Raw genomic sequence first — 17,573 nt, forward strand, 5'->3', positions numbered from 1 at the left:
CCGAGCGTTGGCAGCGGCTGGCGTTAGCTCTGCAACACCCCGAGCGACCCGACGGCGCCCCGCGCCCGCGGGACACAGCGCCCCGCTGCTCCCCCCCCCCCCGCTCCGGTGGCCGCGGCCCCCGCCCCACCGCGCCCCGCCCCGTCCCGACCCGACCCGCCGCGCCGGAGGGGCTCCGGCATAAATACGGTCTCGAGTGGCGCTCCCCGACCGGCGCGGCTGGGGAGGGGGTCGGCAGCGGCTGCAGCCAGCGCTGGTGGCCTCCCCTGGGAGAGGGCGTGAGGGCCTCTGCTCCGCACACCCACCTGGCCGGTGGCTGCTGCTGAACAGCCCGATCGAAGCCCCCTCTCTTCTGATCCCTGCACTCACCCCCCTCTGGCCCAGCCACTGTCTCTTCTGCCGCCCCCATGGACTTACTGGGCCCCATGGAGATGACGGAGGGCTCCCTCTGCTCCTTCGCGGCTGCTGATGACTTCTATGATGACCCGTGCTTCAACACATCGGACATGCACTTCTTCGAGGACCTGGACCCCCGGCTGGTGCATGTGGGGGGCCTGCTGAAGCCCGAGGAGCACCCGCACCACCATGGGCACCCACATGAGGAGGAGCACGTCCGGGCACCCAGTGGGCACCACCAGGCCGGCCGCTGCCTGCTGTGGGCCTGCAAGGCTTGCAAGAGGAAGACCACCAATGCCGACCGCCGTAAGGCTGCCACTATGAGGGAGCGGCGGCGGCTCAGCAAGGTCAATGAAGCCTTTGAGACCCTCAAGCGCTGCACCTCCACCAACCCCAACCAGCGCTTGCCTAAGGTGGAGATCCTGCGTAATGCCATCCGCTACATCGAGAGCCTGCAGGCGCTGCTGCGGGAGCAGGAGGACGCTTATTACCCAGTGCTGGAACACTACAGCGGGGAGTCGGATGCCTCCAGCCCCCGCTCCAACTGCTCTGACGGCATGGTGAGTGCCCCAGGGAGGACACCCTGCCACCGAGGTGCCCCGGACACTGTCGGTCCAAACCTGCGCAGGGCGAGTCGCCTCCTCCTGCCTTTCCTATAGCAGCTGCCTTCCGCACCTCCCCTGTCAGAAGAGAGAGTCCTTTCTTGTGCCTTGAGCTCCAGCAGCAAAGGGAGGTGGGGTCCCCACATGCCACCATCTGTGGGAAAGAAGAAAAATCTCCTACGCACTTTTTTTCCCTGGGATGAGAAGTTAGGCGGGTTCCCCTGTGTCCTGGGGGTGCCAGGGAAGAGCTGCTGGGGGAGCACTTTGGGAAGCTGCCTGGGTGCATGGTGAGGTCTGAGCCCTGCCTGTGGTCCCTTAGCTCCTGGGGCATCTCTGCTTCCATCTTCTGCTGTATCATTACCTTTGAATCCTGTAAGAACAGCCAAGAGTGAGGTCTCCCTTGTTCATGGTAGTTACAGGGGAACTGGTAAGAGTCAGAGGTTTGTTTTCTGCCATTCGTCATGATAACAGGAGGAGCTTCTAAACAACAGTTGTTTTTCTTGACTCCGAAGAAAAAGGTTCTCCATTTCTCCTCTCACTTCATCCCCTCTGTAGATATTTACCAGCAATAGGAAGGAGACCCCAGGCTTTCAGTCCTGTTTGTGCGTTATGGGGAGCGGAGAAGGGTGGGTGCCAGAGATGGTGTCTCATCACCTTGTCTTTTCACTGGGACTCTGGTCTGACTCTGGGGTGGTGGGACGTAGTAACTGGAGTGCAGGACAGCTGTCTGGGACAGGATATCAACAGCACTTTCAGACCTGAGATTTTTTTTCTGTGCTCTGGTAGAGATACTCATTACTGAGTTGAAAATCTGCAAATATAAAATAGATGGCAGATTGGAGAGAAGATTTACACAAATGATCCCTCCTCAAAATACAGCCTTTTTCTTTTGTCAGAATGAGTAATTTAATTGTGGATTAAAGTTTTGGAAACAAATATATTGGTCAATGTTTTGGGGCTTTTTCTGTAAAAAAAGGAAATGGGAAAAGAAACTAAAGGAAACAAAAAGGAACAAAGCTAGACAGAGGCTTTTTAAGAGGAACTCATGTTTGGAAAAACCTTCCAAAATTAAATCAAAAAGACTCATTCCTCTTTTGGTCCCCCTGTTGTAAATTGAAGATATGTGTAGGGCAGTATTTGATCAGAATGCTGGAAAACCTCATCGAACAGCATTCGATGCAACAACAGTGATAATTTTCCTTTGGAACAGCTGTGCCACATAAAACATTCTGGGGTGACTCCCCTTCTAGTCAAGTTAAGTTCTGCCTCATTCAAAGAAACTACAACTTGATGGCATTTCAGCCAGGACTGGAATGACAGCACAGACTAGGGACTGAAAGATGAAATCGGATGGTTACTGGGATTTCAGGAAATGTTGTCCCCAACCAGTGACCTCACTCAGTTTGCTCTCCCTTCCAGATGGAGTACAGCGGGCCTCCTTGCAGCTCTCGCAGAAGAAACAGCTATGACAGCAGCTACTACACAGAATCACCAAATGGTGAGTACATGCCGTAATGGCTGTGTGAAACATGGAGTCGGAGGCTGTCAATCAGCAAACTTCCCCGTGCCTTCTCTGTCTCCAGGTGTTTAGCTGACCCCAGCTGGGCTGAAAAAGTAACCTGCCTTTTCAGCCAGCAAGCTGTTGATGCTAGAAGCACTGGATTTCCTCTAGATATATTTGCAAATATAGGAAAATGTTTATAGCTGCATTTCCTATTTTGCAAATACATCTGGATAAAAATATATTCCTCCCTGCAACTAATTTTCAGTGTTTAGCCATGTTTTGCATGAAGACTCTTCTAACTTTATCTATCATTTATCCAAACTGGAGAAATTGCTGACTGACTTCAAATCTTCCCTTCCCTTTCTGTGGACTGAGGTGAAGCCCCAGAAGCAGCATACTTTGGTTGGGTGTCTCTCTCATTTTGCAATTACAATCGCTGTTTTCTGATAATTGGTGTCCTTCACCAATATTCATTTCCTCCACTTGCTGGGGTTTTAGGAAAGAACTACACCCTACTGACGTTAAGTGCCCATTGGATAAACTGAGCACCTTTTTGTCTGTTTTTTAGATCCAAAGCATGGGAAGAGTTCTGTTGTTTCCAGCCTCGATTGCCTCTCAAGCATTGTAGAGAGGATTTCCACAGATAACTCCACATGTCCTATACTGCCTCCAGCAGAAACTGTTGCTGAAGGGAGTCCCTGTTCCCCCCCAGAAGGAGCGCGTCTGAATGATAGCGGAGCCCAAATTCCTTCCCCCACTAACTGCGCCCCACTTCCCCAGGATAACAGCAGCAGCAGCAACCCTATCTACCAAGTACTATAAAGACAGGTCCAGCTGGACTGCACTGAAAACAAATTGCTCCATTCAGCCATGCTCCAAGACCTGCCTTCTAAGACTGAAAAAAATTCTTAAGACTTGTCCCAGTTTTAAAATATCACTCAAAATTCCTTCAAATATATAACTTTTCAAGCCTGTATTACTTCAAATTAAACCTAGTTATTTATTGGTTGTTAAACTAAAGTTATTTAATATGTCTAGAGATAAAATTGTATACCATGAAATGGCCAATGTTTAATCTGGGCTTTGGGGAATAGGAGACCTGGCTATTGAATGTGGAGGAGAATAGAAATCTACAACAGTGGTGGCATGACAGATCCTTCCTATTACTCCTGTTCTGGCCAAAATAAGGTTGTGGACCATTTTTTATAAAACTTTTTTTGTATAACTGTAAATAAGAGTTGCTTTGCAAAAAAAAAAAAAAAAAAAGGGGGAAAAAATGAAAGAAAAAAAGGAGCAAAAATTAAAAAAACAAAACAAAAAGGGGGAAATTTAAAAAAATATTTAATATTGCTTGGTTTGTTGTGTCAAACTTTAACTTTATATATTTATACGATGTGGTTGCCAAGAATGTTTTCAACAGTATTCTAAATAAAGACCCTTATTTATAAAATCTGTGTTATCTTGACTTTCATTAGGGCTTCTAGAATTACTAGTGCATTTAGGAGTGGTATTAAGATCACTGTCTTGGCAGGAAGAAGATACAGGCTCTGATTCAGCAAAGAAATCAAGAACATGCTTCAGTTGCACTATTTTCAACTACTTTGCATAAATATATTGCTGAAAAGGGGTCTACTTTCTTCGTATTGTATCTTGGTGATTTTTAAACTACGTCTTGCACATTGAAGAGATCTGTAAGGTAAATAAGCACGTTTCTCTTCCTCTCCCCAAAGTTTACAATTACATTATAGGACTTGCTCTCACAAAGATGTGTTAGAACTAGGAATCACAATAAACTAGACTCTTCAAATTCCAGTGCTACCATAACTTAAAGTCATACAACATTATCTCGCAAGACTGGGTACTACATTCTTGAACAGATTTTTTCATTCAAGTTCTAATTTTCAAGTGTTTGTACCATGTTCATATATTCTCAGGTGTTAGAAAATAATTGCAAAGGATTTTTTTGTCATAAAGTTAGAGATCACAGTTTTCCTCAAGTTCAGGTTGGAATTTAGGCCAAAGACAGGCAGTTTTAATTTGGGTTTGAACTTTACACATCTCTGGCAGCACTACTCCATGGATTTACTTCTTGTTTAGAGCCTCTCTAAAAATAACTAGTGGGCTATGTTTCATTCAGTGTATATACGTGTAACCTTGCAAGCTTGCCACGAAACTGAAAAGTGTTAAGCCCTGAGCAGGCCATCATTGGTAAGTAACCATCAGGGCATTGCTGTACATTTGGACAAGAATAACCAGCAGCTACAGCCAATGTGAAACAACCCATTTCTTGTCATATCCCTGTGATTTAGGGATTTTGTTTAAACATCACAATAAAACCAACCCACCCCCAAAAGGCACCCAGATATCGTCATCAGCTCTAAATACTTTGATGACAGATCAGTCATTGTATTCTCTCTCAGACGACTATTAAAGAGGGAATTTGTGCAGCTCTTTCCTGCTTAAGAGGTAAAAGAAAGATGGAACAGCTAATTCCATGGGAATGTCTCCCACTCCTTTAGTCATGGGGGCTGTAAAGATCAATGCTCCATGGAAAGGAGCGAGCAGCCTTGTGTGGAGCAGAGCGACACACTTGCTTCTCCTTCCTGGGGCAGAGGCTGCTCTCAGCTTGCTGTCTTATCCGAAACCAGAGGGCCGGGAAGGTAACAGCCACAGGGATTCCTTCCTCATCCATCCGCCTGTGACCATGGTGGATGTTAAGTCGGCATCGAGGTACAGGACCGCTCTGCGGAGCAGGCCAGGCTCCCACAGATTGGAGGGGACTCCGAGGCAGGACTGGGCCCTCAGCACCTTCATCAAAGTCCAACTTTGTAAAGGTCTCCCATTGATTTCACTGTGGGCAGAAAACAGGCCAGCCCATAAATGTTTGAGCTTTCCATTAAAAATAAAAATTAAATGAACTTGAGAATGTGCTAATTCATACTCACATGAATCAGGAGGGTTTCTACTAAGGTCAGAAAAATGCCCCAGGTTAGTTTGAAGCCTGTATCACTAACTTACAAAAACTAAAGAGAGACAGTTAGAGCCTCACAAATCAATGCCTCGCACATCAACAATAAACTTTTCATCGCCTCCAGCAAACACTCCATCAGGCCCACAATGCAAAAGATCAAAAGATGCTTTTGTGAAATACTGTAGACCTTGCCATCCCCGTACTCTGAGGCTGGTAGAAGTATTAATTTTGCTGTCATGTAAATGGGAACCATGAAATATTTTGCCAGTTGAGGAACTACAGAGACTCTATACATACTGGCAGCACAAAGTTCATGCCTGCTTCACTACAGCACTGCACTTCTGCGGGACACAATAGGTTTTACCTGGCTGTAAAGCTGGCATGGCACAGTGACACGGGGCACTTATGTCCAACAATGTACATGCAGTTCTATGTGAAGTCATGAATATTGCATTTCACTGATTTATTTTAGCAACCCAAGTTTCCACATACTGATGTTAATGTTACAACAGAGAACAAGCATTTAGCACATCCCAAAATAGATGGATGGATGAAGAAGAAAAAAACATTCACAGATTTCATACGCAGAGCCCATCTTTTGCCCATTGATGTCAGAGAGAAAAGCCCACTGGACTAAGGCCAAAGGGCATCAGTGCTGATAAATACACATTTAGGTTACAGCTATATTTATTTTTGAACTTAAATAAGGAAAATGCACTCCCTGTGCAATTTCTGCCTGTTTTTTTCTAAGGTAATATATTTAAAACAAATGCCTGAAGTTACTCTATTCCCCTATGCATCAAGAAGATGGCATGTTACTGACAGAAGTATATCCCAGTCTATGTGCACACATTTCAAAGCTGGAAATATTTGGATTCAGAGCTTTAGTTTAGTTCCAACAGTGGCAGGGAACATAAGCAGAGCTGGGGAACAGCTACAAGACTGATCCAACATTTACAAACTTTGGTTCTTAAACTGGGCTCCTGAAGGTGTATTTAGGCATTTAGGGCTGATCTGACAAGACAAACTGCAGTCTAGCTTGGTCTACGGATACGCTCCAGCACGGGCTACAAATACACACCAATAGCCTGAAATCATCGGTTCTGGTTCAATATTCTGCAGCTCAGGGCACCTAAAGAAATACCGTCTGATTTAAAAAAATTCTGAATCCTGCAGATCGCACTGACGTGCAGAGCCTGGGAGATACTGGGGGTCACTGCAAGCCAGGCTGCTCCTTTCCCCGAGCGGACAGTACAGAGCCTGCCTGAATGTGAGTTTGGAGCTTTTCACTAAAGATGCTAGAATTGTCCAATGCTGGCTTTTAAAAATAACAATGTTATACACCATTTCCCACATTATCATTGAAGCTCTACAGAAATTTTTCACATACTGAAAATTCAATTTTAGGTAAAAGAAATATATGAACTATTCCTGGTATGTTTTTTTCTTTTTAAAATATTTTATCATCTGTATGCAAAACTATTAAAGAAATATTAAGTTGGCAGTTGCTTTGCACCAGATGTTGCTCTTCTAAAATGATGTGTCATTTTAAACACAAGATAAAGACCTTACAAAACCCCACTGAATGTGAAAGGAAAAACAGTTTTCATTTTGCAGCTTGAATCTTGCAGAGTTATTTGAAAGGGTCAAATTGTGCAGGAGGCAAAACCTGCTCATTTTATTTATAAAAATGATATTATCATCTTCAGAAGAAATACATCCAAAAGTGAAGAGACAAGCAAACATTTGTACCTCATACCACCTGAATGCTAATGAGAAGAAATTAATATTTCCCTTTCATTTAAAAATTGTTAATTTGTTCCTTGAAATCAGTGGCAAAACTTCCAACTTCAGTCAGAATAGTTTCAAGCTACTGCACATAATACTGCCTGAGATAGTGTTCATGTAGTGGTGCAAAGCCATGACATAAACTCCCTGCCATGCCCCTTTGCTTGTTCTCTGCTCACTGACCCATTTCTATCACAACCCCTTCAGATATGCCGATCCCCTGAGCACAATTGCACTGAACAAGGTGTCAGGCTTTACTGCTCACCTGATCTTCAAAATAAAAACAAGAAACTATCCCCATAATAATGCTGAAAGTCTACAACATTTCCAAAATGTGTGGCTGACACGGAGCCTGTGATAGCAGGAGATGGCATGAAGGTCATTTTGCATAACTTGCATACAGCGATCTTGGCTTCACTAACAGCGGGTAAAATGGTCTTCGTACAGTCAGAGTGCAAATCTTTGACAACAGGATCTGCATTCGGCGTGTGTGAGTGTGGGATGGAGATAACAGGCTCACATGCCAAACATCCCAGAGATCATCTTGTGAGGCATACCTGAGTACCTCATTAAGCACTACTTACTAATGCTTCCCAGCTCGCCCTCCCTCAGCCTTTCAAATCACTTGTTTTCCAGTAAATCTGTTGAACAGTCATGACTTCCTCTCCTTGATCTATGCAGCATGCTCCCTTCTCAAAAGGTTTGTTGCACAACTGGGAATGTCATTAAGTGGAGACCAATGGCTCTCCCTTCAATATCTGAGATTTCAGGGCTAATGAGGGAGGGAATGCTGCCTAATGTAATACAGAAGAGATTCCTGATAGTCCTTTCCTACCCAGGTCCCGCCAAGGAATTAGGAACATGTCTGGCATAAAGCCACCTCGGCCAGTAGAAGGAACCCAGACATTTCACTGTGGACCCAGAAATCTACCTTTCACATACACAGACACTTCTGAATAAAGACCTTAACATTGTAAGCTTAATAGTGAAAACTGGCCTATCCTGTAACCACACAGCGACAGAAAACCTCAGGGTTTTCCCAATAATACAGTCAGCATGGCATTGAACTCACATTTTTCTTTCTCAATATTTTTTTCATCAATAACTTTTATCTTCTACACGCATCTTAGCAACATCAACAAGTGTGCTATGCAAGACTCGATGAATAACCCTCATTCATCAATAGGGAGGCAAATACAGTACATGAAGTGAAGCTTTCTGCTATTTATAAAAAATGTCTTAAAAACGCTGACAGACAATAACTCACATAAATCAGAAGATTGAAGGAGGTTGTGACTGTGGTTGGGGCATTGGTTTTTTGCTTTGAAGTCAGATTCACTCAGAGGTCTGTGTCTCAGCATAGTCACCTAGAGTTGCAAGTCCATGGCCGTAAAAGGGGGTCTCCCAATCCCAAGAAACCAGATTTGGAGATACTAGATAAAATCCTGGATCTGTTGAAACCTGAAATACAGCCCCCCCTAGACCACCTGAACTGACCTTGAGACTGTTTTTGGTCCAACAGCAACATCTGCTGGAGAAGACATAAATTGCACATCTTTCCGAAATCGTCTCTTGGTGACTCCAATGTTCTGTTTTCTCATGTTTCTATAATGGAAAATTTGTTGGTGAGGAAACAGCAAAAATATTCACGGTCTTCAGTCAGCACCTGGAATCCCATACACTAGGAACAGCAGGAAAAATATGTTTGAAAAGCCAAGCTTTTCCCTATCGAGAGCCTTCTATAGAAACAGAGAGAAAAATTGTAGGAATAGTAAAGGGCTTTTCTATTACTGCACAAATTTTGGGGCACCACTCTATTTTTCTTAGTTTTAAGTAAAAAAGAAAGACAAAAGGAGAGAGAAAATGGAAGGTTTTTGAAGGCAAAGTACGGCCTGTAGTGTGAGCAATGGTCCAGGGGAGATAGGTTGCTTACCAGAAGGCAGGTGGGGCAGATGCACAGGAAGAGGAGATGACAGCAGGACCACGATGCAATTCCCTGGTGGCCAAGTCCCTCAGCAGGGTGCAAATCATCTCAGCATGCACGGTAACCCCCATCTAACATGCAGGTGTAGAATAAGACAAGCTGAGAAACAGCCTTGCATATTTGGAAAAAACATTTGAAGCCACGCAAGGGAAAGGTAAGCAAGTGTAGAGGCAACATACGTAAAGATCATCTACCTTATACTTTGGCCATACAACATTCCTTTCTTTCACATTGATGCTTTACTTCTGAACCCTAAAACAAATGCACTTGGCTGCCATGACTGAAAGGCAAAACCTGGAGAACTTGTATTTTATCTGTGGCTTGGGGATTCATGCTCTGTGAGGCCAGAAGGATCCTCATGATTCACTGACAACCACTGTGTGCAGAACTCTCTGTCTGACTGTTGGGCCAGGCTGGTTTTTTTCAAGTGACAATCGATCATATTTGGGAACAAACGTGCTGTGAGACCTGTTTGTCCAACTCGTGACCACTTTCTTACATGTGGTTCAGTTTGAAGTCAGAGGTTTTGACTGTCGCTGTGGGGCAGACTATTATGATCCTGCCACTTGTGAGAGGGAGTTTTCATTTTTAGTTGGCTGTTCACAGAAAAGAGTCAGTGGGCCTGCACTGGTAAAGCATTACCTTTTTGTTACGAATGCCTCTACTTGGTCTGATGCCACCTGTGGGTTTCCTGAGGCTGGAGCCTAGACAACCCCTGTGCCTGTGATACTAAGAGGTACATTTGATTGCTACTTGCAGCAGTGTAAGTGGAAACCACACTATTGCACTCAATAAGCAACACGTATGCTTTTCCACACCACTGGAGGGCAGCATTTCTACGGAAAAGAGGACATCGACATAATTTCTTTAGTGCATACATTATTTTTTTCTCCTAAACTTTTATAGCTAACGCTTTCTCAGTTCAGGTACAGAGGATCATTTCACACCAAGACAACTGAAATTAATGAGCTGAATTCCTACCTAGTGTAAATTCATCAATCGGATTGGCAGTTGACACAGTATTGGCACCCTTATCCGTTGGAATTCTCGCAGCTAGTCCAAATTCATGGCTTGCAAAGATGCACTTCTATGTGAAAAAACACAGGCTTTTGTGCCTATGTGGCAAGGTATCCCTATGAGTTGCCTCAAGTTGGTTAGGATGAAGACCATCTTAGAACAAAGGATTTATACAACAGCTTGTAGAGGGAGTCCTGTTCTTCAAATGGGGCACATAATGCTCCTATTACAAATATAATACCATAAAATACAAGTGTATGCAGGGAGAAACATGTGTGATACTGGTCACTTCATTCCTTTTGGAAAGGAAGCACGGTATGTGCTGAGCACACATGCTCTACACTTTCGAAGGCGGTCCTCTACAGAACTATATACTTCAAGCAGCTTGCAGTTTAAAGCCAGCTGCATGAAATGTAGTCCCGAACATGTCTTTCAAAAGCTTCACAAATGCCAATTACATTAAGCGATATGAAAAAAACAACAAAGTAATGTGCCTAATTAACAAAGCTAGAGATGAAGCCAGCCATTTGGTTTGAAGTACTTCCAAGAGAGACGTTAAATCCAATGGCCAGGGCAACTCTGGAAGAAATAAATTAACATGCTGGGTTAATATTTCAAGCTCTGTGGGAGTAAACAGTGTGTGTGGCGAGGAGAAGCAAAGGTAAAAATATCACAGGGCGCTAGTTTGTTTGTTTGTTTGCCAAGGGCACTTTAGCTTTTGCCATTTATTACTCTTCATGGTATGCTAGAAAATATACAAGAAGACATAAAAGTATCAGCATTGCGTCACTGGATTTCCTAAATTTATCTTTTCCCCACCTGTTAAATCTTAGCTCAAGGTCAAGAGAAACCACCATTTTGAATGAATGAATTATGGGATAGAAACATTCACGAAAAATACATTAGCAGTGTTCTTTTATCTTTAGTACTATGGGCAACCACAGCTTAAAGATTCCTCTCACCACAGGACTTCTCTGAGAAATAAGCTCTGGCGGCTTCTTCAGAGAATGACCTGCACATGTCTTTTGTTCCACAAGAGTTTTCTTCTGGTTTTCATAGCTAAGAACTGACTGATAGCTGTCTGGTTCAAAATCTTAGATACCTGTCATTGAGTAAGTTCAGGTTATCACAAACTCCCAAATTCCAGCAAGTACCGTGGCTTGAATCCTTTCCAGTAGGCATCTGTTGGCAGCCGTTTCCATCTGCTCCTTCTTGAACGGTTCTGCCCGGTCCCTAGAGAAGAGCAGAAAGATTGTCACGCACTGAACTTGCTTGTTCTGAGCTGGCTGCTCATGTTTTACCTGAATCTGTCATTTTGCCTCGTCTGCTCTCTGGCCTCTTTTTGCAATAAGAATTCTGAGTTCTGCTGTGCATCAAAGGCAAAAAAAGAGAGCTGTTCCTCAGATTTGGATGACGAAACTTTAATCCATCTTTTAAATAGAAATAATTATTATTAAAAAGAGATACAGAAAAGATTGATCAGATCACTTAATCCTCACAGCTGCTAGGTATGTAGTGATTCCTGCATGTATGTTTTACAGTTGAAGCAACATATCTTTGACATGTCTTCACTTTGGGGTGAGTGAAGGCATATGCCCTTCAAGCACTCCATGACCACCACCATTACCTGTGGCCTTTTTTTGTTTGTTTTTGTGGTAAACCATACAATGTAGCAAGATTTAAAAAAAAAAAATTAAAATAACATCTATTTCCACATCTTCTATTTTAGACACTAGTGGTTATGTTTCCAGACTTGCAGCTGAACCTTTAGGAACTTTGATTGGCTGAGCAGATGTCTATTAATTTGTCCCATTGCTATTTATGTACTTGTCAACTTGCTGTCTAAAGACTAACATTAATTGGCCAGAGTGAATGAAAAAATTTTACTTTTTCTTAACCAAGATAATTAGTTTCATATTTTCAGCTCTGAAAGTTTTAATTCATATTTTGATATACCATCTCTAGCCTGATTTCCAGCTGGACCAAATCCCCTTCAGATCTCTTGGGCCTTCAAACAGGTGTGACTGAAACTGCAAATCTTTGTGCATAAACATAATTTTGTTCTTCCAAAGTATCTCAAAGTATGCTGCTAAATATAAGTGGCATCCTGCAGATCCTAACCAGCCTTATCTTGGGAGGGAAGAAATAGTCAATAAGACAACCAACGTAACATAACACGGAAACAAAGCTGAAGAAGAATACGTTAGAAAACATCTGGATTTTCCCCCGATCAGAATTATATGTATTTGTGGATATATAGGCAAAACCACAAGCAAAACACCTCCTAAGGGCTGTATAAGCGTACAGTCAGGAAAACTGACAGTAATTTCATTGACTTCCCACATCACTTCTTCTGTGGTGCACTGTTCTTTTGAGAATACATCTCTGCTTGGATTATGCAGTGGTCAAACTGGGCTACAGAAGCGCAGCACCACTGTAGTACTTCTGCATTAAGACCTTTTCATATACTGAAGGGTTCTTCAGGGGTTTGGCATGATAAAGCAAATAAGAAGCTAAAATACTTCTAAATATATAACAAAGAATGCAATCTTTTTCTCTGCTTTTTAACAGGCAGGGTGCCTATAAGATAGAGAACAATTTAAAAAGAACCTGTAGGAATATCTTTTCTTTTTGATTACAGTCTGAAAAATTCCATAAAGAGAAGGCCTTTATTACAGATTGGAGAACTGAGCACCCCTTTTCTCTCATCCCTTCATAGGAAAGCCAATAAACATGCTATTGTATGTTCTCTTGTAGGATAGGAATCCATCCTAGAAGCCCAGAAAGGTCCAAATTTGTGAGCAAACGGAGCATACCTGAAGGAAGATCCACTTCTGATTTCTTGTTGGCCAACTCTGACCATCCTATGCCACTGATCTTTCTCTGCTTCCTCATTATTCCCCAACCCCTTCTACTTCTGGAATACCTAGAGGCAAGGAGTACAACTGCAAAATCTGGCAGAATCCACAGATGAATCAGACTGAATCAGTAAACAATGACTAAAAGTGCAGTGCCTTACAAACAAGCCTATCACTGTGCTTTGTGAGCTAAACCATTTAAATACAAACCTGCTGCAAATCTGGTATGTTAGCAGGAATCCCAGCCATGATCTGAAGGGCTGGTACAACCCTTTTTCACTGAGATTCCTACAGAAGTCTTTCCCAGGTCCTGGAAACTCTGGGTAGAGCATCTTCCTGCTCCCTGGAGCGCACAGACCATTCGTTATAGCATATCTCAGAAAGGGACGGCTGAGGACAAGCTAACAGAGGTGCCATCCTTTCACTATTTGCCTTGATCTAGCTCTCAACACCTCATTGAACTGGAACAAAAGGCTGCTGTTAATGCTGAGCCACTGGTTCAGGCACAAGCCAGGATCAGGAAATCTGCATTCCCAGCAGCTGGTCCAAGATTTGCGACAGAAGGTGGATTTTGCTTTCCATTCACTCACACTTACATTGTATAAATCCTGGTTATTGACAAAAAGAAATGCAGCAGATTTCATCCTTAATGCCAATTATTTAACTAGCATCACTAGAACTATTCTACTTTATATCTGTTTGTATGCAGCATACGAAGAATTACTTCAACAGGATTGAATGCCATATTTCGTGGGACTGGCTACGTAAATATTTACAAAGCTAGGGAACAGCAAAGACATCTCAGAGTTATTGATTCATGTCAAATATTGAGAAGCTGGGTTAATCAAGGGAGTTAAGCAATGCTTTAAACCTTTGAGTCAGCATTGTTGAGATTTATTTGAACTACTCTTAGCTTTCAACACCCAGAGTTTTACAAACCATTTATAACAATAAAGATTTACAGGCCATTTTCCCATCTGCTTGTCTGAGAACATTTCAGTCACTGTTGCAAACTCAGAGTAGGCTGGAGAAGTAATAACAGTTGTGGAAAATGAATCATTCAACAAAAATAAAGTTCTCACTTCAGATTAAAAAAATAAGAGAAGAAAGAAATGTTCTGATTATTTTGATGTATTAGAGAAATGGTCAGCTGATAGGTGAGCATATATATTGTATAAAATGGACGTGTGCTATACTCCTCAGTCAGAAACTAATTTTTTTTGTAGTTAAACGAAAAAGATGTATTTGAGGCACTGAGAGCTGCATGCCTTGTTCAAGAAAAGACTAGCACCTCCTGTTCTGTATTCTGTATATAGTATAAGTGAAATACATATGTCTGTATCTATGTGTTTGTGTCTGTTGCTATGTTCATGCACCTGCAAATTGGCTGAGATTTTAAAAATGTAGTGACAGCATTAGTAGAGTTTTGTTTTCAGAAAAAGCTGACTAGGTCAGTCTCAGAAAGTCAAGGACCTTTTAGGACTCCCCAAAACCAATCATAGAATAAAATAAAGCCAAATCACTAGCCAGTTCTGGAACTCTAGTTATAGTACATGGTAGGAGCTAAATAGTTCAGATCTGTGTGTGGTCGTTTACTCTTTTAGAAATGTAGATTTAGAGCCCTCAGGATGACTGCACTCAGCTCATAGTAACACATATTTAGCAGCTTCCATAAGCACGTTTTTGTTACGCATTGATGTGAATCTTCCAATTGCATAAATTGAATTTTCCTTGTCACCAGCTGCTTGTTTTGCTGGATCACGCCTAGATCAGCATGAAGAAGGCAAGAGACAAATCTATACCCTTCTTATTACTCCACATTGTAACCAAGTGGCACATTAGCCAAGCTGTATGCCTAATTTCAGTTACTTAAAGTAGATTTTGCTGTGATTTAGCCCCATGGTTTCGTGAGGAGGGAATACCTTATCAAAGACAAATCCTGACACTTTTACTACAGCCTTGACTAAAGCATATCTAGAAACTCACGCTGTTTCAGACCAATATATGTGCTCCAAGAGAAGCATGGTGCCTGACCCAGGCTGGCTACGTGCTGGATTCAAGCAGGTGCTAGATGTAAGACAGACAACTAAACAGTTGTTTGCAGTGCCTACTGCCCCTCTTGCCAGGAAGGAGCAACCTCCTCTTTCCCTACAGGAAACCTCCCAAGTCCTTTAGCAAGCAGCAGAACACTTCTTCCACCACCTCGCCTTGCTCATGTGCACCATCCCAGTCATCATATTTACTCAGTTCCATCTCCCATAATTTTTCAGCAAAACCAAACAGATTCAGGTGCAAGTTTCTCTTAGTTAATGGACTGAGTAAAGACCAATGATGATCTCTAACATATCGCATAATTACTTCCATTTTTTCCCAGAGCAACTTCCATTTATCTCGCAGTTTGATATACATCTGTGCAACACTGACATTTCTATACCAGCGCTCTTTCTGAAGGATCCTAAAGGGATTTGCAAAACAAAAAGAACCTTCACTCACAATCAAATGCTAGCCCAGTACAGATAGACAGAGAACAAAATGCAACCCATCAGGCAGAACATAGCATGTGTTTCTCAGCTCACAGCAAATTCATGCAATATTTGAAGAACATGTATGAAAATGAAGTACATATTCAAGCAAAACTTAGGTAATTAAGAAAAAAACCTAGCTAGATAAAAGTACAGGAACTAGCATTCAATCATAACTTCTGCTGCTCTAGCTACCCTCATTAAAAGCAGCAGGACTTTGAATCAGGCTTTGGGCTACACAGCTCTTCAGACATGCAGCACCTCTATGACTGCCTTAGTCAACATCAAGCACCAAGCAACTATTTTCTCCTCCATTCTCATTCTTTCCATGGAAGGCTTTCATCCAACTATTGACAGCTCAAAGGGGTAAATCTAACCTTTCAGAAAAGTAATATCATCTGTGCAATTGCAGCTTGCTTTGTTTTTAAATGAGTTTCAAGGACAAAGTGAGCACATTGCATGCTGAAGTGCATCACAGCTTTCCATTTGAAGACCTCAAACCAAATGATTTACAAGGATCAATATTAACAGATAGAGCAATTCACAGCATGATGTAATCTAAAACCAATAAAGAACTGCATTGAAATACTGTTGAGTTGTCATGAATTTAATACAAGAGAGCACAGACTGAATTATAGCATTCAAGCATTGCAAAACTGGTGTTTCAACCCTGGCTGCCTTTTGTTTTGAGATTATAACTCTTAGAAATAAATCTCTCCCTCTCAGCTTCAAAACATTTTGAATGTGCTCTCCAGTTGTATTCATAGTTGCACCCAAAGTCACAGGTCAACAAGTTTTTCATAATAACCCTTTTCTTTGAATATAAACTGTTCGATGAACTCAGACTAGGTAGGTCTCAATGTCAGGAGTGAGCACTTTGTTAGCTGTCGCCATTGTTGGTATCCTCATGTCGTGGTTTAGGCCCAGCCGGTAGCTGGGTGCCACGCGGCCGCTCACTCACCCCTCCCCCAGCGGGATGGGAGAGGAGAAGTCTAACAAAAGGCTTGGGTTGAGATAAGGACAGGGGGAGATCACTCACTAATTACCGTCAGAAGCAAAACAGACTGAATGTAGAGAGGAGATTCATCTAATTTATTACTAGGCAAAACAGAGTAGAGCAATGAGAAAATACAATCAAGTCTTAAAACACCTCCCCCCACCCCTCCCATCTTCTCGGGCTCAACTTCACTCCCGGCTTCAACCTCCTCCCCCCTCAGCGGCACAAGGGGGCAGGGAATGGGGGTTGCGGTCAGTTCAGCACACATTGTCTCTGCCGCTTCTTTGTCCTCAGAGGGAGGACTCCTCTCAACATTCCCCTGCTCCAACATGGAGTCTCTCCCACGGGCTACAGTCCTTCACGAACTGCTCCAGCGTAGTCTCTCCCACAGGGTGCAGACCTTCAGGAGCAGACTGCTCCAGCGTGGGGTCTCTCCCACAGGGTGCAGACCTTCAGGAGCAGACTGCTCCAGCGTGGGGTCCCTCCCACAGGGTCACAAGTCCTGCCAGCAAACCTGCCCTGGCGTGGGCTCCCCTCTTCGCGGGTCTACCGGTCCGGCCCGGACTTGCTCCAGCGTGGGCTTCCCACGGGCCACAGCCTCCTTCAGGTGCCTCCACCTGCTCCAGCGTGGGGTCCTCCACGGGCTGCAGGCAGAATCTCTACACCCCCTCATCCTTCCTCCATGGGCTGCAGGGGACAGCCTGCCTCACCATGGTTTTCACCACGGGCTGCAGGGGGATATTTGCTCTGGTGTCTGGAGCACCTCCTCCCCCTCCTTCCTCACTGACCTTAGTGTCTGCAGAGTTTCTTACATCTTCTCGCTCCTCTCTCTGGTTGCAAAAACTTCCTTTAACGCCTTTGTTTTCCTTCTTAAATATGTTATCACAGAGGCGCTGATTGGCTTGGCCTTGGCCAGGGGCGGATCCATCTTGGA

The 17,573-nt window shown here is 43.3% G+C and overlaps 1 protein-coding gene across 1 annotated transcript; it reads left to right on the top strand.

Moving 5' to 3' along the window:
- Positions 1 to 403: 403 nt before the first annotated feature.
- On the top strand, positions 404 to 3,679 carry MYOD1 (myogenic differentiation 1). The gene is made up of 3 exons (XM_054826101.1): positions 404 to 956; positions 2,418 to 2,496; positions 3,071 to 3,679. The coding sequence occupies exons 1-3, from the start codon at positions 408 to 410 to the stop codon at positions 3,322 to 3,324; spliced, it is 882 nt and encodes a 293-aa protein (XP_054682076.1). The 5' UTR covers positions 404 to 407; the 3' UTR covers positions 3,325 to 3,679.
- Positions 3,680 to 17,573: the final 13,894 nt, after the last annotated feature.

This window comes from Grus americana, chromosome 5, assembly GCF_028858705.1.
Source record: "Grus americana isolate bGruAme1 chromosome 5, bGruAme1.mat, whole genome shotgun sequence".
NCBI classification, from domain to species: Eukaryota; Metazoa; Chordata; class Aves; order Gruiformes; family Gruidae; genus Grus; species Grus americana.